The 27,954-nt window shown below is 43.0% G+C and overlaps 1 protein-coding gene across 1 annotated transcript in view; it reads left to right on the top strand.

Moving 5' to 3' along the window:
• LOC145417842 (von Willebrand factor A domain-containing protein 5A-like) overlaps nt 1-27,954 on the top strand; it is a 756,527-nt gene that overhangs the window by 605,368 nt on the left and 123,205 nt on the right. The window contains exons 15-18 of the mRNA XM_080286463.1: nt 22,411-22,558; nt 23,356-23,512; nt 23,690-23,914; nt 25,683-25,796. Of these exons, the coding sequence (XP_080142589.1) occupies nt 22,411-22,558; nt 23,356-23,512; nt 23,690-23,914; nt 25,683-25,796 (644 nt within the window). The remainder of the gene's footprint in view (nt 1-22,410; nt 22,559-23,355; nt 23,513-23,689; nt 23,915-25,682; nt 25,797-27,954) is intronic.

Raw genomic sequence — 27,954 nt, 5'->3', positions numbered from 1 at the left:
CTTGAAATATGCTGTATAATCTATTTTCGTAATAAATATACATGTAAGGAGGGAAGGGAGAAGCCTAAGTGATATTTACATTCACCTGGAACTACCTAATTCATAATGTATTGTCTAAATTTCCTGCCAATCATTTGTGCTATACATAGCTGTTTCAAGAGCTAACATTGGTAGCACTGAATATCCCCTAAGTAGGCCTCTACCACGGCCCTCTCTTATCAGTTTACTCTCATCTTCCGAAGTAGAGGTACGTCTGTTTCTTCTTGCTGACTTCAGGGACTTTTTCACCCCCATGCAAAGGGCCCTGTGACCTTTACCCCCTACTAAACCTCGTGTGGAAAGAGGTAAAGGGCTGACAATTGATAAAAGAGTGACTACGATCTTTCTATTGAGTAAAACAGTGCAAGTGGAATTGTAAATAATGTGTAAATAATGTGTAAACAGCAAGTGAAAGTAATGAATGTAAATATACGTGAACAATGGAAAATAGTTTTATAAGTTACTTCAAGTGACAGTGCATAACACAGTGTAAATAAAATGGAAATGTAAATAACGTAAATAAAATAGAGAACGTAAATAGAAATATAAATGAGTAGTATTATAAGAATACGAGTATATACCCTAGGAGTAATGAAAGTGAGAGTTTCACTCTAGCATGTCTGAATACTATGAGTTATGAGAGTGAAGATGAAAGTGACATTCACTCTCAATGCTAGTATACAGGATGAGAAAGTGAATGCTACGTATTTTACGGAAAGAATTGAATCCCTACAGTGACAATAAACTAATACTACTGAAGGAAACTTATGGTTAAAGACTGTAGATATATATAAGTGTTATATAGTAATTTTAATATAAAGTGTGAGGGGTTTTATGAATAATAAATGACAGAGTACCAAGAGCGAACTAGTGCCAGTGCGACGGTCAGACGCGCTCGTAATTTTCATTGCGTTCACAGTGGGTTTTTTTTTGGAGTATGGATCCAAAACTACTTGAAAATCATAGAGTAGTGTTTATAGTGTTAATATCTGGCTGTGGTAATCATATTACGGGTTGTCGGGAAGTGTAAAGTGGAGACTTCGTTACCCAACTTCAGAGGTCTCCACAAGTCCTATGGTAACTGACAAAGGCTCAACAAACATTCCAGGAGAAAGCTGAAGGTATGTGCCATAAGCATATGTAATTTTAATATTCTAGGACTAATAACTGATTTTTGGCAAATATTTTTTGAGAGTCTGTCGGAGCCCGAATAACCCCGCGGCACACGCAAAACATCGGTAAACATGCCCGCGGTGTAGGAGTTAACATTAATGAAAGTTACAAAAAGAGTCTAAACTATAAAAAGGGAAATTATCAAGACCTAAAGAAATATTTCTTAGAAGTTGATTGGGAAAATGAGCTTAGAGGACAAGATTTAAATACTGTATATAAAAAATTCTGTGAATTTTATAAAATACGAGTCCAGAAGTATATCCCACAGCACAAAAAAGCAGATAAGAAAATACAGAAATGGTTCAGTACAGAATGTAAAAAATCAAAAGAAAGAAGAGATTTGTTGTGGAATAGATACAGAAGACACTATAGTGAAAGGGTGTATAATAATTACAAATAGGCAAGAAACGATTATACAAGAATAAGGAGGGAAGCCCAAAAACAGTTTGAGGAGGATATAATAAATAAAAGTAGTGATTAACCAAAGCTGTTTTACAGCTATATCAGAAGCAAAACCAAAGTAAAAAATATAATACAATCCATTACGGACGAGGGAATCACTTATACACAAGAGAAAGATATTTGTGAAGCACTAAATAAGAATTTCCAATTAGTTTTTACAGAAGAAAAAAATATAGAGAGGGACTATGTGGAACATGCATGTCCACACATACTACCAGATATACAAATAGCAGAAAAAGTAATACAGGAGGAGTTAAGTAGATTAGACAGAGGAAAAGCAAGTGGTCCTGATGAAATTTCATGTTGGGTACTACGAGAATGTGCAAAGGAGTTAAGTAAATCATTATTTTCAAATTTCAAGAAATCCTTGAGTCAAGGTAAACTACCTGATATTTGGAAAAAAGCAAATATTGTCCCCTTATTCAAGAAAGGAAATAGACAAAATCCACTCAACTACTGACCAGTATCACTGGCCAGTGTTGTAAGCAAGGTATTAGAAAAGCTTATAAGAAAAGCTTGGGTAAATCATCTAGAAGAACACAGTATGATAACAGAAAGACAGTTTGGTTTCAGAAAAGGAAAGTCATGTGTAACTAATCTGTTGAGCTACTATGACAGATTAACAAACACAATACAGGAAAGAGAAGGATGGGTGGACAGTATCTATTTAGATTTCAAGAAAGCTTTTGACACAGTACCACACCAAAGACTTTTATGGAAACTGTACCATCAAGGAGGAATTCGAGGCAAACTGTTTTGTTGGATGCAAGATTTTCTCATAAAAAGAGAAATGAGAACAGGACTAAGAGGAAACTACTCATCATGGAAAGAAGTGACTAGTGGAGTACCACAGTGTTCAGTGCTGGCACCAATCAAGTTTTTAGTGTATATAAATGATATAAACAGTAACAATGGAAATGAGAGCTATCTGAATATGTTTGCAGACGATGCAAAAATACAAATGAGAATTACTAACACAGACTCTTGTAAAGAGCTACAAGAAGAATTAAATAAACTTCATGAATGGAGTAATACATGGCAAATGGAATTCAATGTGGACAAGTGTCATGTAATCAAGTTTGATAAAAGTGGAAAAAGACCTGATTGAGATTATAAGTTAGGAAATAAAACCCTATACACATCAGAAAGAGAGAAGGACCTAGGTGTGATTATCAATAGGACTATCTCCGGCTGACCACATCGGCGAGAAGGTATGGAACATGTATACTTTTTTTTTTTTTTTTTTTTAGCCCGACGCCCTAATCCCGGAAAGGGTGGCCGCAGACAAAACGTCTCCAAGTCACTCTGTCACCCACCATTTGACTCCCCTCCCCCCAACTCACCCCCCCCTCCCTCATATACCTCTCAACTCCATCCCTCCACCTCATCCTCGGTCTACCCCTCCCTCTCCCTCCCTCCACCTCACCTACATACACCCTCTTAGTCAGTCTTTCATTCTCCATTCTCTCCACATGTCCAAACCACCTCAGTGTATTTCTCCTAATCTTTTCAACCACATCCACATCTACCCTACAACGTTCCTTCACTTCTTCATTCGTCAACCTGTCCCTCCACGTCACTCCACATGCTCCTCTCAAGTAACTCATTTCCACTGCTCTCACTCTTGACTTGTTCCCCTCTTGCAAGGTCCACGCCTCGCTTCCATACGTCAGGGTAGGGATCACAATACCATCATGCAGTGCCTTCTTAACTTCCATACTCACCTCCCTATTTCTCATCACTGCTTTCAGTGTACCAACAACCTTTCTTCCCTGCTGTACCCTTTCACGTACTTCATCCCCCAAAGTTCCATCCTTACTCATCACACTACCCAAGTACTTGAATGCACTCACATTCTCCATATCCCCACCATCCAACCTCACTGCACACTCTGTGACTTCATTCCTCTCAAACACCATAACTTTACTTTTGTTTACATTAACTTTCAGCTTCCTCCTCCTACACACTGTCCCAAATTCATTCACCAAACCTTGCAACTCCCATTCATCTTCACTCAACAATACTGTATCATCAGCAAACAGCAACACCGGAAGCTTCCAAATCTCACCCTCATTCATTAGGGCCACCCCCACATCCACTGCCCTACCTTGCACCTCCTTTACAACCCCATCCATATATATATTAAGCAGCCATGGAGACATCACATACCCCTGTTTCAGTCCCACATTGAGATCAAAGAACTCACTCAGCTCACCATCCACTCGCACTGTAACCCTAGCTCCCTCGTACATACTCTTCACAGCACTCAACAATTTCCCCTCCACCCCATATATTCTTAATACCTTCCACATACCTTGCCTACCTATTCTGTCATAAGCTTTCTCCAAGTCCATGAAGGCAGCATACACTTTCCTTCCCTTCTCTAGATACTTCTCCACTAAACATCTTAGAACAAATATCTGATCTACACACCCTTTTCCCTTCCTAAATCCCCCTTGTTCTTCTCCAACTAGCTCCTCTGTCATATGCCTAACCCTATCAATGAGTATTCTACCATATATTTTACCAGTCACACTAAGAAGGCAAATACCCCTATGGTTACCACATACTTCTCTCTCCCCTTTTCCTTTGTACAGAGGAACAATTATACCTGATTTCCAGTCCTCTGGAACCCTTCCCTCTTCCCAAGCCAATCTACACAACTTCCATATCCACTCCACAACAATCTCACCCCCATACCTAAGCATTTCACCACACACTCCATCAATTCCTGGGGCCTTTCCCAGCTTAATCTTCTTCATCGCTTCCACTACTTCCGACCTACTGATCTCTTCCTCCCTCCTCTCATCTCTTCTTCTCCCAGCCATTCCCCAACCACTTATACTCACACTGCTCTCACTCTCTACATTGAACAAATCCTCAAAGTGCTCCTTCCATATCCTCAATTTCTCTCTCTTCTCCACCAACAATCTATTATTCCTATCTTTCACTCCCCTACTATTTCCCCTTTCACACTGCCTTACTTTCTTTACCTCCTTCCAAAACAATTTCTTACTCTCCCTCCATTTCACACTCAGATTCCTCCCAAACTCTTCATCCACTTTCTTCTTACTCTCCTTCACCAGTCTCTTAACCTCCCTTCTCCTGCTCACATATACCTCTCTCTTCTCTCTCTCATCTTCTCCCCTACCTCTACTCGCCAACCATTCACCATATGCCTTCTTCTTTTGTTCCACAGCTCGTTTCACCTCATCATTCCACCATGCTGTCCCTTGCACACCCTTGCATCTCCTCCTCACTCCACAAACCGCCTCACACGCTGCGCTTATCTCTTCCGTGAATATCTTACATACGTCTTCCACCCCTTCCATCTGCTCTAGCTCATACCTTCCCAATCTTTCTTCCACTATGCTCTTATACTCTGTCCTTTTCTCAGTATCTTGCAATTTCTCCACTCTTCTCACAGGAGCTGCTTCCTCCTGTCTTCCCCTTCGTCTCCTCAACCACTTTCTTTGCAGCTCTACCTTGGCCATCACTAAGTGATGGTCCGAGACTCCATTCCCCCACCCTCTCCACATCCTTGCATCCAACACTTGTCTTCTCATTCGCTCATCCACACACACGTAGTCTATCATTGCCTTTCGTTCAACAAGTTCACCATCCATCCTCCCTATTACTCTCCATATATACCGGTGGATCATCTGTTGACGAAAGTAGGTGTTGGCTATTGCCAACCCCTTACCAGCACAGATGTCCACCAAAGCACTACCATTCCCATCTACTTCAGCTGGCACACCCCACTGACCAACCACTCCATCCACTCGTACATTCCCAACTTTGCCATTCATGTCTCCAATCAACAGCACTCTCTCGCTCCTCTCAAACTTGTCCATACATGCTTCTACTCTCGCCCAAAACTCATCTTTCACTCTTGCCACCCGATCCTTGGTTGGAGCATACACACATACAATTGCCCATGCTTGTATACCTACTTTCATCCTCACCCATACAATCCTTGCACCCACTGTTCCATACTCTCTTATATTCTCCTTCCACTTCTTGCTTATCATCAGACATACTCCCTCTCTTGCCCTCTCATTCTCACTGACTCCCGCACATATACCTACACCATATTCCCATTCTCTCATCCTTTCACCTTTCCATTTAGTTTCAGTCAATCCACATATATCCACTTTTGCATCCTCAAGCACCTGGACAATCTCTCTCTCTTTCACTTCATCATTCACTCCTCTCACATTCCACGTTCCTACCCTCAGAATGTCCTTTGTCCGTTCCTTAGTCGTCAACGTATGGTCCGTCCGGGTCCGAGGCGCTTTATTTGCTTTTTTAGTTAGTTCTTTTTACGGGGTGGGGCACTAACCCACCACCAACCCTTTTAGTCGCCTCGTACGACAAGCAGGGATACTGGGGGAGTATTCTTGAAACCCCCCTACCCCCAGGGGGGGTATGCATCAATAGTCTGGAGTCCTTATCTCAAAAAACACATAGACAAGATTGAAAAAGTTCAAAGGGCCGCTACAAGATGGATACCAAGCTTAAGGGACGTAAGCTACAAAGAAAGACTAAATAAACTGAATCTACCAACACTACAGGAGGGAAGGAAAAGAGGTGACATGATAATGTTATATAAGTGCATATCAGGGAAGCAGAAAATAGACATAAATGATTACTTAACATATGGAGAAGCATCAGCAAGAGGACACTGCAAAAAACTGCATAAGAAGAGAGGTGGTAAAGACGTAAGGAAATTTAGTTTCCCAAACAGAGCAATTGATCAATGGAATGCACTACCGAATGAAATAGTGTGTGCCAAAACAATTAACAAATTTAAGGATATGTACGATAAATATGGTTTAAGACACGGTACAGTACGGGCTTAACTCATTCCTGTAAAGATACAATTGGGTAAGAACACACACACACACACACACACACACACACACACACACACACACAAATACTGAAAGTTAATAGACTACCAAAAATGTAAATATTTACTGGCTAGAGTATACATGAATGTTTGTAGGATTTTTCGGTAACAGCTGTTTTGGTACTTTAACCAACATCCAACATAACCGAAAATGTAAACAATGAGGGACTCGAATTTCAAGGATTTGATAGAAATACCAATGTCATGGACCTGGTTAAAACATTAATTATGAGGATTAGTGAACTTGAAAAAAAAGTAGAGAATCTAGTGATAATGGATGTGTCTGAAAATACGAAGACTACCATACAGAGTCTGATTCAGTCCAATGAGACAGCGAATGAAGAGATTAGAAATTTGAAGGGCGAAAATGTCGACTTGAGGAGGAAACTAGAAGAGAGTGCTAATAAAACGGAGAAGGTGAGTAGTGTATTAGAAGAACATAAGGCAAAGTGGGCACACGTAGAAGAAGAACAGAAAGAAGTGGTCAGCTTAAGAGAGATCATCCAGGAAGAAAGGGAAATGAACAAGAAAGAAATGGAAGAAAATGTAGTGAAAATATTGAAGAAAGAAGAGAAAATAGTGAGAGAAACTGTAGAAAGGAACAGATGTGTGGTAATATTTGGAAACAGGGAAGAGGAAGAAAAGGTTAGGTTCGTAAGAATCGAGAGAGAGACGAACCTGGTGAGAGGAATATTAGGCAAGATTGACCACGAAGGAGACAAGTGGGTAAAAGAAATTGAGGAAGTAAGGAGAATAGGGCCTTATAAGAAAGGGGAAACAAGACCAATGAGAGTCAAGTTTACATCAGAAAGTGTAATAAATGAGATACTTAAAGTGACCTGGAAATTAAGCAAAGAGGCAGAGATGGAAAATATAATAAGAAAAGATTTGAATGAAGAAGAAAGAGAAGTTTTAAAATCATTGAAGGAAGAAGTAAAGGAAAAAAATGATAATTGGACAGAGGAAGAATGTAATACTGTACTTTTTTTTGGAGAGTAATGGATATGAAAGTAAGGAAGTGGTATTTAAGGAAATAGAAGTGAAGGAAACTAAGGGGGATAGCTGTGAAAGATCAGAAGTTGAGGAAGTGGTACGGACAGAGAGTAGGAGAGAAGAGGGTATTAAAAACGTCAAAAATAATTTGAAGGTGATATATACTAATGTTGATGGTTTCATATCGACAAGGATCGAAATTAACTATTTCTTGAGAGAACATGAACCTGATGTTATGTGCTTTGTAGAGACCAAATTAAGAGAAGATATTGATGTTCATTTGGGAGATGGTAAATAGAAACTGTGGAGAAAAGACAGAAAAGAAAAAACGGGAGGAGGAGTGATGATAGCAGTGAAGAACAACATAAATGTAGATACTGTGGAAATGGGAGAAGGCAGGGCTGAAGTGATATATATATGAAATTAGAAACTGGAGAGAATGTTAAGAGAGATATAGCGGTAGTGTATGTTCCCCCAAAGACGAGAGCATGGAAGGATGACGAATACCATGAGATGTTGTCAGATATGGCTAGCTATTTACAAAAAATAATACAGAAAAGCATAATATAATTTTGGTGGGTGACTTTAACTCTAAAGAGGTGAACTAGGAGGAATGGTACTCGGGAGAAGGTGAGGATTCGTGGGGCACTATGTTATTAAATATAATAATGACTAATGTGATGATGCAATTGGTGAAAGAAGAGACACGGTTTCGAGGTGAGGACACACCAGCAAGGTTAGATTTACTGTTTACCAAAGAACCCGATGTAATAGAATCATTGAAATATCTCTGTCCTTTAGGAAAAAGTGATCATGTGGTCATTGAGTTCCAGATGTTAATAGGGAATGTTGAGCCAAGAGACGAGCTTCATAGACAGGGAAGATACAACTTTGGGAAAGCAAATTTTACAGGATTGAGAAAGTTTTTTGAAAATGCAGATTGGAGAAAATTCAGAGAAACAAGAGAGATACAGAGGAAGTGGGATATCTTTCTAGACCTCTATAATTTGGGAGTGGAAAAATTTGTACCAAGAGTAAGAGGGAAAGAAAACAGGAGGAAGGAGTGGTTTAATAGAAGGTGTATGATAGCAAAAAAAGAGAGAGATAAGGCGTGGAACAATTTGAGAAAGAGGGGTAACAACAGAACAAAGGAAGAATATAAAAGAACAAGAAATGAATACACAAGAATACGTAGAGAAGAAGAAAGGAATTTTGAAAAAGGTATAATAGACAAATGCAAGGATGAACCCAAACTGTTTTATAGATTTGTTAATGGCAAACTGAAACAAAAGGAAGGAATCACCAAACTGAAAGTAGAAGGAGAGGTCTATAAGGATGCGGCAATGCAAGCAGAAATAATGAACAAACGTTTCCAGTCAGTTTTCACGAAAGAAAAGGAGCTTGTGGAAGGGGAGGGAGTGATTAGAAATGTTCTGGTGATAAAAGATATAAAAGTGGAGGTACAGGAAGTATATACGTTACTGGAAACTCAAGATGTAAGGAAAGCCCCAGGACCTGATGGAATTTCTAATTGGGTACTAAAGGAATGCAGAGAACAACTGGCGGATAAAATTCACAGTTTAATCGTATGCTCACTGGAAGAGGGGAAAGTGCCAAAAGAATGGAAGAGGGCAAATGTGGTACCAATTTACAAGGGAGGAAACAGGGAAGAACCCCTGAATTATAGACCAGTGTCTCTAACGAGCATGGTCGCAAAATTGTGTGAGAGAATCCTGAAAGACAGATGGATAAAATATCTGGAAGAAATGAATATTTTGGCTGAATGTCAGTTTGGATTCAGAAGTGGAAGGTCATGTGTTTCTAACTTGTTGAGCTTTTACTCAAGAGCGATTGACGTGGTACAGGAGAGAGATGGTTGGGTGGATTGTGTGTACTTAGTGTCACGAATCAATTCGCGACATTTCCTTTTTGTGAGAAGCCACGAACTATTAGTGGAAAACTCACTGTGTATCGCTCAGTTAACCGTTTCTCTCTCCATTCCGGGGTATACTTTTCAAATAATTCGTCACCGTTTTCAAAAAGTGACCGATTTAATGCACGTCACTAAGTGCGCTACTGAGCGATACAATTATTTCTTTATCGTTTGCCTCTGCTTCATTCAACCGTTAGCCACGCCTTCTTCCGGTGGCCTGTGCGTACTGCTTATGCATTATTTGAATTCAGTTTTGTGTTTGCTGTGACGGAGAAAGGGTCTGTGCTCAGAAGTGGAGAGGTCAGCTAGCACCCCAAGCTCCATTAGTACAGTTAATCCCAGCTCTCCCACCTTAGTGGTGATACACAGTATTCATCGACTGGTATTTCTTTTGTGTATTTTGTAGTTTTTAAGAGCTTAGTTAAGGTGTTTTTCCTAGGCGTAAGTATTTAGCTTCTGTGTGAGTGAGCGAGTGCGTCTCATTGATTTGATTTGAAATGTAATGTTAAATTTATTTTTGTAATTAATAAATTTAACAGTTCTATTTCTTGAGCTTAATGTAGAGTAAATCTTGTTTCATTTCTCCATAATTAAGCTTATTTTCCATACAGCTCCTAGCTTGCATAAACGTTTACTATTCATAACTGGTACTTAGACCAGTCTTGTTGTATTAACTTAAAATCCGTTGTGCCAGGAGTTAATGCATCAGCAAGAACCTGATGTTATTATTATTAGTATTAGTTATTTATTGTCAGGGGTGATGTAACTTTCTCCAGAGGCTAACAGTACAGTAATTCAGCAATTGTGAGTAATTAGTCTCTGCTGAGTACTGTTGAGAAAGTTTATGAATTCTCGTTCTCAGAGAATCGTGCTAAGCCAGCGTAAAGTAATCGTTGCTTGATGTAGCAAGACAATCATTGTCTCTGCTCTTCAATATTATTGAATATTATTATCAATTTAAATAACATTTAACCATTTATATTTCAAAATTACCGTGATATTTTAAAAACCCCGTGACAATTGGCGACCTCATTCCAGGATATTAACTCCTAGCTCTAAAGCTATTCACGAGATAGTGCTCACTCATTCATATTTAGGTATTTATCATTAAAGTTTATAGGCACAAGCTTACTGGTGTTTACCGTTAATTTAGCAAGTGAGTTTTTGCTTTATAAATCAATAGAGTACTTAACTCTAGTTTATTCTTGGTAACGCCAGACGATTTTATTCGCTCCTGGGAAGTCGCCGTACCCATTGTGTTTATTATTGAGTCTTCCCAGTCATTTACATTTTTGATTTATTCTTTGCCAGTTAACTAGATAAGACTGGTCACCACTAGCTTGTGTCTGTATTCTTTACTTGTGTTTATTAGTATTCGTCGCTAAGCAGTCAGTACTCAATTTCGGTTACTTAGTAAATTGAGCTAGCATCATGGCTACAGCTGTATATGTACAGGAAGCCAAAGATATTGGTCTCACAGACCCAGAGAAAATACAGAGTTACGTTCTCTCACGGTTCAATTACGAGCAAGAACGTGAGAAAGATGCTCGTGAAGAGCGTAGGATTCAGCGCGAATACGAGCGAGAACAGCGTGAGGAACGTGAAAGAGAGCGTGCTTATGAACAAGAGCAGCGTGAGAAACAGCGCGAATACGAGCAGAAACAACGCGAGCTCGAGTTAGAAAAAGAGCGAGAACAGCGCGAATACGAGCGTGAACAACGAGACAGAGAACGAGAACACGAACGTGCCGAGCGAGAAGCACGCGAGAGACATGAACTTGAAGTGCTGAAGCTCAAGCGAGATTCCTTGGCTTCCAGACACGTCTGGTGCAGTTGGTCCAAGCTCCACGAGCGTTCCCCCTGCACATGTCCTGGCGACCCCACGCATCAAGCTTCCTTCATACAAGGAAAGCGAGCAGATCGAGCCGTACATAGCTCGTTTTGAGGACATGGCAGACTTATATCAACTGGATGAGGCAGCTAAGCGGCTTCAGTTTCTTAGCCTATTTGAGGGCCCTGCCCTCGATATTCTCCACAGAATTCGTGGAGACAATCTCACATATGAGATGATGAAAGCTGCACTCATTAAGGCGTATGGTCTCACAGTAGACGACGCCAAAGTTCAGTTCATGCGAGCTCGTCTCCAAGACAAGGAGACAGCTGTTCAGTTCCTTGATCGTCTCACAGCTTACTTAAATGAGTGGATGGAGAAAGATGAAACTCCTTCCACGCGTGAGGGGATAATTGACCTTATGCTGCGTACACAGCTAGAGAGGTCGTGGCCTGCTGAGCTCATAGCACAGCTTAAGATCTGCCAGGTGAAAGATGCCAGCCAAATGGCAGAGAAGGCTGACGCATTCTTTACTGCATACGGGTATCAAGCTCGTAAGCAAAACACCTGGAGCAGAAAAGATACTGCCAAGTCTGGGAAGCCGTCTCAGACTGAATCCCAGCACCAAGGCCATTCTCAGAGTAATGGCCAAGGTCCAAAACCGCAGTGGAAGGACCAGGGGCAAAACACTCAGAAACCTGAGTGGAAGAGGTACAACAAGTACCCTAACCAGCAGCAGTATCAGCCACGCAACCGACCGTCGGGACAAACTTTTTCACCACCAGCTCAAAAGAGGCAGGAAGCGAATGCAGCCTTCATTCCTCAGCAGCAGCCTGGTGGTCACGTCCCTACCAGTGTGGGTACTTCCCCACAGTTCACTAGTCCCACAGTGACAGTGAACTCCCCTCCACAGATGGCCAATGTTCCATCTTCCCAATATAACCCTCAAGGCACAATGTTTGCCACATCAATTCAGCAGCCTCATGAGTGGCTAGCTGCTTCCTCCACAGGCCCTCCCACAGGTGACAGTACCTTCCTTGTACAGCCAGGGTTTGTGGGAGACATTCCTGTGAATGTCCTGAGGGACAATGGTTCCTCAGGTTGCTCTGTTAAGCAGAGTTTAGTTCGGCCTGATGAGTATACAGGTCGACAGATCCATGTAAGCCTTATTGATGGATCAGTGAGATTGTTCCCTGAGGCATGTATCCAGGTGGCATCTCCATTTTATACTGGTACGACACTTGCAGTTGTCATGCCAGAGCCTCTATTTGACTTAATAGTAGGCAATATTAATGGAGTCAAGGATAGTTGCTCCTATGACGCTACTCAGACTTCGGCTGCTGCGGTAACACGAGCCATGGCTGAGGCTCCAGATTGTGTCACCCCAGTGATCATTGAATCGCCGCAAGATCTGATGTGTAGTCAACTTGTTGTACAAGAACAACATTCTGACCCGACACTTGCTACCGTGCGGAACAAACAAAAGGGTCGAGTGATAAAGTATTCACGGGGAGGTCGAGCCAAGTTCCTTCGTAAACAAGGACGGCTCTACCGTGAGTCACGAACACCCGAGGGCGAGGTTCGACTGCAGTTTGTCGTTCCCGCCAAGTACCGCCTAGCAGTGTTACAATGGGGTCATTGTTCAGTCTCAGGAGGTCACATGGGCAAAAGGAAGACCCAGGGCCGTATCCGAGCTGACTTTTTCTGGCCAGGGATGGGACGGGACATAGATAGTTTTGTCCGTTCTTGCAGTGTGTGCCAAAGTATCACCACTAATCAGGGACATGCCCTTCCTGTGCCATTTGTAACTACACCTGTAATCTCTGAGTCAGTTGAGAGACAGGGTAGTGGTGAAGTGGGTTCAGACCTGACGTCTCGCCCATGGGCCCCACAGGACACGTTATGTCCAGGGCCTGTACATACATATTATGTACTGTAAGTTAAGGGGGAAGTTGAGAGGCGACTTGAGGCTATGGAAGACCCAAGTTTGCATAAGGATTCTCAGCTTCCCGGTACTAATAGAAGTACTGTAGGTTAAGGGGGAAGTTGAGAGGCGACTTGAGGCTATGGAAGACCCAAGTTTGCATAAGGATTCTCAGCTTTCCGGTACTAATATAAGTATTGTATTGTAGGTTAAGGGGGAGAGAGAACTCCGCAGAGGCGACTTGAGGCTATGGAAGACCCAAGTTCGCTCGAGGATTCTCAGCTTTCCGGTACTAATATAAGTATTGTATTGTAGGTTAAGGGGGAAGTGAGAACTCTGCAGAGGCGACTTGAGGCTATGGAAGACCCAAGTTTGCACAAGGATTCTCAGCTTTCCAGTACTAATATAAGTATTGTATTGTAGGTTAAGGGGGAAGTGAGAACTCTGCAGAGGCGACTTGAGGCTATGGAAGACCCAAGTTTGCACAGGGATTCTCAACTGGCCGACCATAATCGTGTGCTAAAATTAATGGCGACCTCGAGTGTACTTTTCATAGCATGTACTGATTGCTAGGCAGAGAGAGTAATTTGTAACTTAATAAGAATTTTGTCTCATTGACACTTTTGATGCTCCACCTCAATTGGTTTTGCAGGTTCAGCAATGGGTGTAGCAGTTTTGCTGTGCAGACCAGCTGATCGTCTGCCGCACGCTGCCGCCTCTTCTCCTCTGCCTCCGTCGTCGCCATATTATTTACTGTGTCATTTTACACGTAGGTACAGTTACACTACAACTGTCACACCTACACCGTGTATTACATACACAACACTACATAACAATTAGTTGTTAATGTAAATGTAGCGAACTTTCGCTCAGTTTGACCTGAGTACAGGATTTTCACCGTCGTCACGGAGTTTTTCCCTCAAGCTTGCTTCTATTAACGTAAATACGAGGTTTTTTCGCTCACTGGCGACTGCGACATACTCCTGTAGCAGGATAGCACACACACCACAGTGTGAATCTTGTGTGACTGAGTTAGGATTTATATATATGTATATTGAAATCTTTCTTCTGAAGGAAGAAAGATTTAATTTTCATGGGGCGTAATGTCACGAATCAATTCGCGACATTTCTTTTTGTGAGAAGCCACGAACTATTAGTGGAAAACTCACTGTGTATCGCTCAGTTAACCGTTTCTCTCTCCATTCCGGGGTATACTTTTCAAATAATTCGTCACCGTTTTCAAAAAGTGACCGATTTAATGCACGTCACTAAGTGCGCTACTGAGCGATACAATTATTTCTTTATCGTTTGCCTCTGCTTCATTCAACCGTTAGCCACGCCTTCTTCCGGTGGCCTGTGCGTACTGCTTATGCATTATTTGAATTCAGTTTTGTGTTTGCTGTGACGGAGAAAGGGTCTGTGCTCAGAAGTGGAGAGGTCAGCTAGCACCCCAAGCTCCATTAGTACAGTTAATCCCAGCTCTCCCACCTTAGTGGTGATACACAGTATTCATCGACTGGTATTTCTTTTGTGTATTTTGTAGTTTTAAGAGCTTAGTTAAGGTGTTTTTCCTAGGCGTAAGTATTTAGCTTCTGTGTGAGTGAGCGAGTGCGTCTCATTGATTTGATTTGAAATGTAATGTTAAATTTATTTTTGTAATTAATAAATTTAACAGTTCTATTTCTTGAGCTTAATGTAGAGTAAATCTTGTTTCATTTCTCCATAATTAAGCTTATTTTCCATACAGCTCCTAGCTTGCATAAACGTTTACTATTCATAACTGGTACTTAGACCAGTCTTGTTGTATTAACTTAAAATCCGTTGTGCCAGGAGTTAATGCATCAGCAAGAACCTGATGTTATTATTATTAGTATTAGTTATTTATTGTCAGGGGTGATGTAACTTTCTCCAGAGGCTAACAGTACAGTAATTCAGCAATTGTGAGTAATTAGTCTCTGCTGAGTACTGTTGAGAAAGTTTATGAATTCTCGTTCTCAGAGAATCGTGCTAAGCCAGCGTAAAGTAATCGTTGCTTGATGTAGCAAGACAATCATTGTCTCTGCTCTTCAATATTATTGAATATTATTATCAATTTAAATAACATTTAACCATTTATATCAAAATTACCGTGATATTATAAAAACCCCGTGACACTTAGACTTAGAGAAGGCCTTTGACAAGGTACCTCATAAGAGATTAATGTGGAAACTAGAACATATAGGAGGACTGAAGGGGAAACTTCTGGAATGGATGAGAGACTTTTTGAGAGACAGACAAGTGAGGACAGTAATAAAGGATAGGATGTTTGGATGGAGGGAAGTAACAAGTGGAGTCCCTCAAGGCTCGGTGTTGGCGCCAGTAATGTTCCTGATTTACGTAAATGATATGGTAGATGGAGTGAATAGTTATGCAAGTCTGTTTGCTGATGATGTAAAGATCTTGAGGAAGATAGAGGTTGAGGAGGATTGTAAAATACTACAGGAGGATTTGGATAGGATACACGATTGGAGCCGGACGTGGGAAATGAAATTTAATGTAAAGAAATGTAAAATATTGGAAATGGGTAAAAGTACCGGGAGGCCATCACTGAATTATTTGTTGGGTAATGAATTAATCACAAAAATGAGAGAAGAGAAAGATTTGGGAGTGCTGGTCCAAGATAGTTTGTCACCAGAAAAGCACATTAACAAGATAGTTGGAGAGACTTATAAACTCGTGACTAACATAAGAGTAGCATTTCATTATATGGATGAGGAGATGATGAAAAAATTGATAGTGGCCATGATCCGCCCCAGGTTAGAATATGCAGCGGTAGTGTGGTCCCCACACAAAAAGAAAGATATAAGCAATATTGAGAGAATACAAAGAACAGCAACCAAGATGGTCCCCAGTCTGGCAGACCTGTCATACAGAGAGAGGCTGGAAAAGCTGGATTTGCCTTCCTTAGAGGAAAGGAGAAAGAGGGGAGACATGATTGCGGTGTTTAGGACCATGGTGGGAGTAGATAAAATTGACAAAGAAGATCTGTTTGTATGGGATAAGAGAGCAACAAGAGGACACGGAATGAAATTGAAAAAGTCAAGCTGCTTGAAGGATATCAAGAAATATAGCTTTCCTTACAGAAGTATAGACTTATGGAATAGCCTGGACAAAGAGATCGTCCAGTCTAAAAACTTAAACGAGTTTAAAGCTAAATTTGACTTATTGAGAAACAGCGACGGAAACCCACGAGCATAGTACATTCCGTGTATATCACAATTAGGTATATTAGGTAAATACTTAAATATTTGGAACGACTTAGACAAAGAGGTGGTGCATGAGAAAAACATTCATATGTGTAAAGGTAGACTTGATAAATGTGGATATGGAGACAGGACAACACGAGCATTGCTCAATTCCTGTACACTACAAATAGGTAAATACACACACACACACGTACGCACACGTACACCCCCACACTTTAGCCGGAAGCCAGAGGGGGATACAAGTCCCACATCACATGTAGGAAGGAGAGAAGGAGAGAGAACAGGAGAGAGAGCAGGAGAGAGAAGGGGTTGGAAGGAAGGCCCAGGAACACAAGGGTCAGCTAGGAGGGTTTGCTGTCATGCTGTTACTCTGTAACTTACTATTTGGTATATATAACTGTACAATAAATTCTGTAACCTATGAGTGCTCTAACTCTCCTCACTGATGCACAAAAGGGGGTAAGTGAGAAAGAGAAAGAGGGACCTACCTATCCAGTCTAGCTGACAACACACCGTGTAATAAGCAGTGACAAGTTCGAGCCATGCTATGTCTCATGAGTTTATTCTGGCCATGCTCCAACAATCTACAACCAACCTCCCTATCTCCCTACAAGTACCTATGACCACACTATTGAGAAATGAACCATCCCTCTCCTCAGCAGTCTGAATCATCCCGAATCTGTGTACAGTACAATAATCCCTCCACAATCCAATGTCTATCTATCTATCTACTGCCAGACGCCTCAATCCCGTTCGGGGTGGCCACAAACAAATCGCCTCCACGTCGCCCTGTCCCCCGCCATTTCACTGCACCGCTCCCAACTCACATCCCTCCTCTCTCATATACCTCTCCACCCCATCCCTCCATCTCATCCTCGGCCTCCCCCTCTCTCTTCCCCCCTCCACCTCACTCATATACACTCTCTTTGTCAGTCTTTCACCCTCCATCCTCTCCACATGGCCAAACCACCTCAGTGTATTCCTCCTAATGCTTCCTATCACATCCACATCACAACGCTCCTTTATATTCTCATTTGTCGGCCTGTCTCTCCATGTGACTCCACAGGCTTCTCTTAAATAACTCATTTCCACTGCTCTCACTCTTGACTTGTGTCCTTCCAGCAACGTCCAAGCTTCACTTCCATACGTTAGAGTTGGTATCACAATACTGTCATGTAGTAACTTTTTCACTTCCATGCTTCTTATCATTGCTTTCAAGGAACCAGTAACCTTTCTTCCCTGCTGTACCCTTTCAAGCACTTCACCCTCCAAACCTCCATCCTTACTCATCACACTACCCAAGTACGTAAACGTACTCACATTTTCCAATTCCTCACCATCCAACCTCGCTGTACATTCACTGACATCACCCCTCTCAAAGACCATCACTTTACTCTTCCCTACATTCACCTTTAGATTCCGTTTCTTACACACACTCCCAAACTCATCCACCAAGCCGTGCAGCTCTCCTTCATCTTCACTCAACAACACAGTATCATCTGCAAAAACAGTACAGGGAGTTTCCAAACACTACCCTCTCTCACCAGGGCCACTCCAACATCCACTTCTCTACCTTGTACCTCTTTTATTACCCCATCCATGTACAGATTGAACAACCATGGAGACATGACACATCCCTGTTTCAACCCAACCTTCAAAGAGAAAAATTCACTCAGTTCACCATCCACACACACTGCCGCCTTAGCACCATCATACATACTCTTCACAGCATTCAACAACTTCCCATCTACTCCATATATTCTTAATACTTTCCACAATCGTTGTCTATCCACCTTGTCATATGCTTTCTCCAAATCCATGAAAGCCGCATACAACTTCTTTCCCTTCTCTAGAAACTTTTCCACTAAAGATCTAAGAATGAATATCTGATCTACACAAACTCTTCCCTTCCTAAAGCCTCCCTGTTCTTCTCCAACAAATTCCTCTATTCTTTCTCTAACTCTGTCAATAAGTATCCTACCATACACTTTTCCTATTATATTAAGAAGACCGATGCCCCTATGATTACCACACACTTCGTTTTCCCCTTTTCCTTTGTACAAAGGAATAATTATACCTGACTTCCAATCCTCCAGGACTCTACCTTCCTCCCAGGCCAATCTGCACATTTTCCACATCCATTCTACTACTATCTCTCCCTCATACTTCAGCATTTCACCACACACTCCATCAATTCCTGGGGCTTTCCCCAATATAACTTTCTTCATTGCTTCCACAACTTCTATCCTACTGATTTCTTCCTGTCTTCTGACCTCCCTCCTCCTCCCAGCCATTCCCCAGCCACTTATGCTCGCATTACTTCCATCCTCTATGTTCAACAATTCCTTAAAGTGTTCTCTCCATCTGCTCACTTTTTCTTCCTTCTCCACTAGTAATCTACCATTTTTATCTTTCATTCCCCTGCTAACTTCACTCTCACCCTGTCTTACTCTTTTCACCTCTTTCCAGAACATTTTCTTACAGTCCCTCCACTTTACACTCAAGTTCCTTCCAAATTCCTCATCCACTCTCTTCTTACTCTCTCTTACTAACCTTTTCACCTCTCTCTTTCTTTCTACATATAACCCTCTCTTCCGCCTCTCAACTTCTTCCACGCCCCTATTTCTCATCCATTCATTGTATGCTTTCTTCTTTTGTGCCACAGCCTGTCTCACCTCTTCATTCCACCATGCTGTTCCTTGCACACCCCTCCGTCTTCTCTTCATCCCACACACCACATCACATGCTGCTCATATTTCGTTTTCGTTTTCATTTTTAAAGGCTCCAACATGCTTGCATGTGTCGGCCTTGGTCACCTAATGGCGGCTCTCCATGCTGCACGATCCATTGCAGCCTCCCTGTTCAGTCCCTTAACCCTAAGGTCACACTTAATGACCTCGTCCCATGTCTTTCTCGGTCTACCCCTCATAACCCCACCCCCAGTATTAACACTTCTCACCTTCCTCACCCAATTATCATCCCCCATCCTCTCCACATGTCCAAACCACCTCAATCTACCTCTCCTCATCACAGCACCAATACACTCCAGTCCCATCCTACCTCTCAACTCTTCCATTGTAAACCCAGCCCCTCCAGGCCTTGGATGCAGGGACGCACTGCACATCCACCTAATCATTGTCATTTCTGTACGTCTGAGCCGGAGAAAATCTTCCTCCTTCACTGCCCAGGTCTCACTGCCATACAGCATTACACTCCTAACACATGCTGCATACAAAGACCCCTTAGCACGTAGGGAGAGCCCTCTCAATGTCAGGAGAGGCAAGAGCTCCCTGAACTTCTTCCAACCACTTCTCACCCTAGCCACAGAGCTAGCTCCAGCCCCACCTCCAGCACACAACATGTCTCCCAAATAACAAAACTCTTCCACACACTCAAGAGATTCACCAGCAAGTTCAATCCTTTCACGTCTGACAATCTCCGCCTGCTCACCCCGGCACGCCGTACACATAAAATCAGCATTATCTCGCAGTCTACCTCTGATACCACTACATCTCTTATGCACCCATTTATCACACACACCGCTCAAGATGGAATTACTTCCCACGCCCTTGTGGCAAACTGCACATGGCCACTCTCCCTCGTCTTTGACAGTACCGCCACCAACCCTAGATATCATCACTTTTGTTTTATCTGCATTTACCCTTAAACCCTTCTGCCCCATACCATCTCTGTAAATATCCTGCACACGCCTTCCATGTCCCCCATCTGCTCCAATTCGTATTTGCCCAATCGTTCCTCCACTTCTCTCTTATACTCTGCCTTTTTCTCATCCTCTTGTAACCTTTCGACACTCCTTACAAATACTCCTTTTTCCCGTCCTTCCCTTCTTCTATTTCTTCATCCTAATTGTTACCTTGACTCTGGCCACCACCAAGTAGTGGTCAGAAAGTCGACTCCCTCAACCTCTATGAGCTCTTGCATCTATTACATATTTTCGCATCCTTTCATCCACACACACATAATCAATCATTGCCTTCCTTTCGTTCAGTTCACCACCCACCCTTCTCATTACTCGCCAATGTAATAGAGCCAAAGTCATGTCTGGAAAGTGGGTTTGTCTGGATACTGGGAAAATGTCTTCTGGACAGATACTTATGTACCCTAACCCAGCCCTGCTTGGAAAGCCACCTAAATAACACCCTACCAGACATGCACAGCACCTATTTAAGACCCTGTTCACACAAATAAGGGACAGAAAGCATGAAATAAATGCAAAGGAACCAGAGAATAAGGAAGTAGAAGTGGGTATGGAAAATATTTAACAGTGTACAGGGTACTTACAACACGTCCGTGGCCGTTACAAAGATTAACCCGCCTCCTCTAAGGTCCTGGCAGTGGTGAAAATGCTCTTGAAGCATGTACAGTAATCTAGTGTTCTGCTGCACTTAATCCTTTGCACTTTGAGTTATAATTGTTTAACACTGCACATTCTGTTCTAACTTGCACCACTCCAGTTTCAACTGCTACTTTAATGGTCACTGCTCCTCTGAACTGTCTGCTTGCATTCCTCCACCTCTACGTCGGGCGCGTAGCACCCGTCTGGCAGCAAACTCTCATCCCTTTTCTGTCCAACTCTCTAATGCAAGAGTTAACCGTTACTCCCAGTCTTTCATTTATGCAACAGGTCAGCTCTGGAACTGTCTCCCTCTGTCTGTATTTCCTGCTGCCTATGATCTCCAGTCTTTCAAACGTAGTGTGTCCAGGCATCTCAAAATGATCGGATCTTGAATTTGGCTCTCTATTGTATTTTGTTTTTCTCTTGGAGGGAACTGTTACTGCGGGCTCATGGCCTTTGGTTCCTTCTTCCTCGCATAAAAAAAAAAGAAAAAAAAAAAAAAAAAAGTTAGCACTCCACACTTAATCCTTTGCACTCTGAATTCTAATTTCTTAACACTGTACTACACCGTAAATTCCCATGTGCTCTAGTGGCGAGGTATTGCAGTTTATTCACTCTTTATTATAAAAATCGAGCACGTGTGACATCCATTGCAATGAGCATCTAGTCAGGATGGTAGTTAGGCGGTAACTGGGGAGTGGAGGAAGCAAGGGGCCATGCGTAAACACAGCTGTTCGGCACCATGCGCAAAGTTCAAAGTATGGTTGATTTTTTTTTTTTTTTTTTTTTTTTTTTTGGGGGGGGGGGGGTTTCGAAGGCTATTTGTTCATCTATCTATTGCCAGATGCCTTAATCCCGTACAGGGTAGCCACAAACAAATTGCCTCCACGTCGCCCTGTCCCCCGCCATTTCACTGCCCTGTTTCTAACTCACACCTTCCTCTCTCATATACCTCTCCATTCCATCTCATCCTCGGCCTCCCCCTCCCTCTCCCCCCCTCCACCTCACTCACATACACTCTCCTTGGCAGTCTCTCACCCTCCATCCTCTCCACATGGCCAAACCACCTCAGTGTGTTCCTCCTAACGCTTCCTATCCTATCCCGAAAGGCCTGGGTCCAAAATGTCCAGACATTGGGGAGTCCGGTTATTGGGCATCCGGATATTGAAGGGATTACTGTAATTCCTTGATTATCTGACATAATAGGGCCATTGGTGTATCTGGATATGGACGAAATCCAGACACAGTGCAATATCCTACCTACCAGTACCCTACCTATACCCAGCCTAAACAGTATGTACAGTCCCCTACCTAATTGTGGCAGTGTTCTTCAGTCATTCAGCTACTGTACAGTATAGTACTGTATTTAGACATAAAAACACACATGGGAATATCCAGTATAATGCTAGAGACTAAGAAAACAATGCATAAACAATAATAATCCAGAAAAATTCACAGTAGAGTACAGTACTTACCACCCAGTGACTGGCGGACAGGCATCGTAACTCAGTAGCCCCCAAACTGGCGTTTAACAAATGTCAGACTCCTCCTCCTCCATCTGCTGGAGCTGGGCGATGAGTGGGGACGTGCAGCGAGGTGATGGAGGCCTACCCACCTCAGGAGATTCTGAAGACAGCTGCAAGTTTATGTCTGATGGCAACTCAGCGGCTATAGATGTGTTTGGTTGCAGGTCTGAGAGTGAAGACTTGGGACAAGGTGATTGTTGTGGGAAGAACAGGCTCGTGCACGTGGGGATGGCAGGCTTGAAGGAGTTGATCATGGTTTGACGACATGTATGATGATTCTGATGGAGGATGACAGCATCTTTTGACTGCTCGCAGATCCATCGCCAGTTTGAGTGGCACCTACTCCCTGTTGCAATGAGGTGTTCAACATAATTGAGCACCTGCTCGGTGCTGGCAAGTAGTGCTCCAAGACGAGGGAATGATGGAGTGGCGGGGTGCTCAGAGTCAGGGTGCTCTTTCTCATCGCTGTCCTCCGTCTGCCCTGCAGAGACAGCAGCGACAATCTCCTCATCAGACAATGTCTGACAACCTGGATCACCACTGTCGTCATCCAACCACTCCTCCACATTGTCAACATCAACATCCCCACCTACTGACTGTATGTAGACGAAAGTGGATATCGTCCATGTCAAATCCATCAAAGTCGTGTACAGCCTCGTATCCCAGAAGGAGATGAGACCAGCCACTTTGGAGAGTTTTGACAGAGACTTCCTTCCAAGTATACACCCAGTTGAACACCACAGACGTGATGTAATGAAGATTTCCCAAGGTCCACTCCCCACATGTGTTGACTCCTTGCTTGTCCTCTAGTGTCACCATCACTTGTCCAAGAATCTCCGATGGTACAGTCTCTTTGCTGCCATGATAACACCTTGGTCCATTGGTTCAATAAGAGCATTCATATTAGGTGGCAAAAACATGCACCTGATATGACCATTACCAGCAACCAATTCCTTCTCAGATGGATGCACAGGGGTATTGTCGAGGATCAGGAGATCATAAATCGGGTGGCGAGGGATGCCTTGTTCCTCCGTTTGATAACAGATAACCTTCTTGACAGAGTGTCTGTGGAACCAATCTTTGATGATCTTAGAGGTAAACCAGGCCTTCAGAGAATGGTACCACACAACAGGCAGGCTGTCCATCAACCCATGGAGACAATGTGGATGTTTTGCATGTTCAACAGTAATGGGCTTGAGGTGGTGCATCCAGTTAGCATTGCCACAGCACAAGACCGAGACACGCTGTTTGGATAACATCCAACTAGGCACAGTCTTCTCCCTCTCATCTGCCAGGGTGTTGGTGGGCAAGGAGCAATAGAAGAGGCCAATTTTGTCAGCTTTGTACACCTGACCGAGAGGAAGGCCCTTGTCCTCGATCAGGCACTGCATTTTCTGACGAAACAGCTCAACATCCTCCACTTCCGCATCCAGAGCCTCATCATGTGTCTTACGGCCAGTATGTCTATGTCGAAGTTTGAACCGGAAGAGCCAACCTTCAGGTGCCTTGAAGTCATGCATGTTGTGTAGGCATGCAAACTTCTCGGTTGCCCCCTTCAGCTCAGTCCCACACCCAAGCACACTGGCACCCTGTTGTTGGTGGAACCAAACCAAAGTCAGCTGGTTGATGGCGGCGTGGCAGGGCTGAGACATCACCTTCCTCTAGCCCTTCTGAGTGGCATTGCTGCAGTCCAGTCCATACTGAATAAGCTTGGCCCGTGATTTCTTGATATCAAACAAAGTTGAATGGGCCAGATCATATTCCTGCAGAATGTGTGAAGTGGTCCAGCCAGCGTCAGCCTTGCCCAGTATCTCATGCTTCTTTTCCAGAGTCAAAACCTTTTCACTTTCACATCTCAGGTTGTGGTGGGGCCATCATCACACACACGAGAATGACGCAGAGGAATATTAAGGCCTGAAAAAGGTAGGAAGCCACCACAAACACAACAGTGGAAGCAGCCTTGGTCACAAGTACATCCACATTTGTAAGAGAAAAATGGGAACTGAGGTCTGATACAGCCACATGAATGCTGAGCTGCCATGTCTCTACCCATGCTTGGCTATGAGTAGACAAGTAGAAAGCACAAGTAAAAAGCACCTAACTTTCCTCTGAGGACGAGAGTCAATTTCACTCAATCATGCAAATGAGCAACACTGGAGCCCCGTTACATCATGGTCTCTGGGACTGTGTGGGTCATCCGGCCGGGCAGGGGAGAGTGATATTTCGGTAGGGAGGCGGACAGCTGTGTGTGCCCGGGAGTGTCAGAGTGATCCAGGTGACTTGGGGACTTTGACCATTCGGTGAGGAGCCGGACAGCTGTATTTGCTCAGGTTGTGGGTTAGGGTGTGTATTACTCACGCGCGGCTGTTAGCGTCCGAGTGATCAGGGCCACCGGGGGACTTTGACCGTTCGGTGAGGAGCCGGATGGCCATATTTACTGAGCTTGTGGGTTAGAGTCTGTAGTACCCGCTGGCAACTGGTAGTGTCGGAGTGATCCGGGCAGCCTGGGGACTTTGACCATTTGGTGAGGAGCTAGACAGCCATATTTGCTCAGCTTGTGAGTTAGGGTCTGTTACCTTCATTTGGCCAGTGAGGCTGGCCAGCCACCAAACCGATTTTTTTTTTTTTTTTTTTTTTTTTTTTTTTTTTGTAGGCCGACCAGCCGGTGATGTCAGAATTTATTTTTGTTCAGATACAGACAAAGAAATCTGGATATGGATTTAATAAAGCCAAGGCCTAATGTCCAGATATGGAGCGTAGCTTATACGGAGTGTCTGGTAATCGAATGATTACTGTAATTGATTGATGGATACCCGTATATTTCACACAAGAGAGTTTAACATTAATTTTTTACAACAATATCTTTTACATGCGACACAGATTCACCATAATACTGCATAATTCGCTGCTTGACATATTCATAGAGGTAGAGCTTACAATGTACACTCAAATCATAACAGGAAGTGAAAAAAAAAAAAAAAAATCTGGCCTGCATCGAAAAGTTTGTGGCTTGGAGGTTTCGTGTGGTCAAAGTAAACAAACGATTGCACTTTCATGCAAGACCTCACGGCCCTAGGTCCTATATGTTTCTCAGGAAATGCACTGTCTGAACCATCCCACTGTCTGAGCCATCACCAATCTCCCCTAATTAACCCTTTCACACCAATAAGGTATACTGTACATTATACAGTATACCTTATTGGTGTGAAACGGTTAATTATTAGATTACCCTTCTTACTGTGAAATTATCCTTTTGTTAGTCGTTACTTTAATTTTTTTTTTTTCCAGACTGAGCTTGTGGAATGCAGCGAATCCTCCAGTTGTGATATGGACATAGACACATATGAGATCGGAAAGTCGGCAGAATACTGCACAGCTTTTCCAGCTTCTTTTTCCAGACAGGTTAAAACATCTTTTCCATCTTCCCACCTCGTTTATTAAGAGAAAATTCTGAGTTGAGATGTTGATGATAATGACAGTACATTCAGTAACACATATTTTGTTTTCTTGTTCCATAGGTAACTTATGAAGTCAAATTTAGTTATGCTCTTGTTAAAGCCCACTCATCCTTTTCACCAGTTTCTTGGGGAGAGGTTTCACACACTAGTTTAAAATCTATTCTATTCTATATACCTAGGCTGCTTCCCCCAAGGAGAGGGAGGTAGCCGAGACAGGACGACACACTCCCCATTTACTCATCCATTCAAACACATTCATTCGCATCTTAGCCCCAAAGGGGAGAACGGACAGTTCCTCACCGCACAAGGGTCAACTGCGCAATGCAATCAGTGACATCTGCAGCAGGGCCCGACAGTAGAGCTGGTTTACCCCTGCCACATCATAACAGACCCATCCCCTTACCCGCACCTGACCTGACTAGCTGATCAGACCAAATGCGGGAGAATATCCCTTCAGGGCTGTGTCATCACTTATTCACTCACAATTTCTCTCCATTTATTTCTGTCACGCACAGCCACTCTTCCTTGTTCAACAGACATCCCTCTCGCATCCAGCGCTCTCTTAACACTGTCCATCCATCTTATTCGTGGTCTTCCTCTCAGCCTTACACCTCTCACATCAGATCTAGTTATCTTTTTCACCAATCGCTCATTATCCATTCTCTCCATGTGCCCAAACCATCACAACACCCTCTGCTCAACTCTACCGGCCATCTCTCGAACAACTCCAGTTCTCCTTCTCACTTCATCATTTCACACTCGATCCATATGAGTCACTCCTCACATACTCCTCAGACACCTCATCTCCATTACATTCAAACTTTTCCTCTCTGCTACACCCATATTCCATGTTTCAGCCCCATATAATGCAGTTGGTACCACAACACCCTCATACAGCCTTCTCTTTACATCCATTCTAAGCGAACGACATCTAAACACTTTTTTCATTCCTCCCAGCACCTTTCCTACTTCATTTATTCTAAACTTCACTTCTGCATCTATTCTTCCATCCACAACAACATGTGACCCTAGATATTCTCCAGCAATATGTGACCTAGATATCCTCAAGCAACTCACCATTCAAAACTATATTCATCCCCCTACCATCTACCAACCTCGTACACTTCATCACTTTACTCTTATTCTCATTTACTTTCAATTTCCTCCTTTCACACACCCTTCCAAACCCCTCTACCAACTGTCTCATTCTCTCCTCTGAATCAGCCACCAGTGCAGTATCATCTGCAAACAGCAGCTGCTTCAGATTCCACTCTCCACCATCAACATTCACCAGACTCAGACCTCCACCTAAAACTCTTGCATTCACCTCCCTTACAACACCATCCATGTAAATATTAAACAACCAAGGCGACATCACACATCGCTGTCGCAGCCCCACTCTCACGGGAAACCAATCACTCACAGCATTTCCCACTCTTACACACGCTGTACTATTTACATAAAAACTTTTCATCCCTTTTAGTAACCTACCACCAAGTCCATACAATCTTAAAACAGTCCACAAAGCCTCCCTATCAATTCTTTCATACGCTAATGCCCAAAACACATCCTTGCCTTTCGCTAAATACTTTTCACACACTTGTCTCACAGCAAACACCTGATCCACGCATCGCCTCCCTTTCCTAAAGCCACACTGCTCATCACCAATCGCTCCATCTGTACCCTTTCTAACTCTCATACTTAACACTCTTCTGTAAACCTTACCTAAAACACTCAACAGACTTATACCCCTAAAGCTAGTACATTCATACTTATCACCCCTGCCTTTATACAATGGGACCACACAAGCACTTGCCCAGTCAACTGGCACCATACCTTTCACAAAGCACACATTCAACAATCTTATGAACCAGTCAACAATAGTCACTCCACCACCCTTCAGGCATTCCACAGCACACCCAACCATACCTGCAGCTTTCCCTGTTTTCATCTCCTTTACTGCCTTCTCCACTTCCTCCTTCGTGATCAAAGAATCATTCAACTCTCCCAACACATTTATTCCTTGCACCCTTCTATCCGCCACAATTTCAGCCACCCTTTCCTCCTCTACATTTAACAATCTTTCAAAATACTCTGCCCAC

The sequence above is a fragment of the Coenobita brevimanus genome, chromosome 111, assembly GCF_032717465.1.
Source record: "Coenobita brevimanus isolate Jiangsu-jjx chromosome 111, ASM3271746v2, whole genome shotgun sequence".
Taxonomy (NCBI): domain Eukaryota; kingdom Metazoa; phylum Arthropoda; class Malacostraca; order Decapoda; family Coenobitidae; genus Coenobita; species Coenobita brevimanus.
The sequence above is the reverse complement of the archived record's forward strand: the minus strand, read 5'-3'. Positions and strand labels throughout refer to the sequence as shown.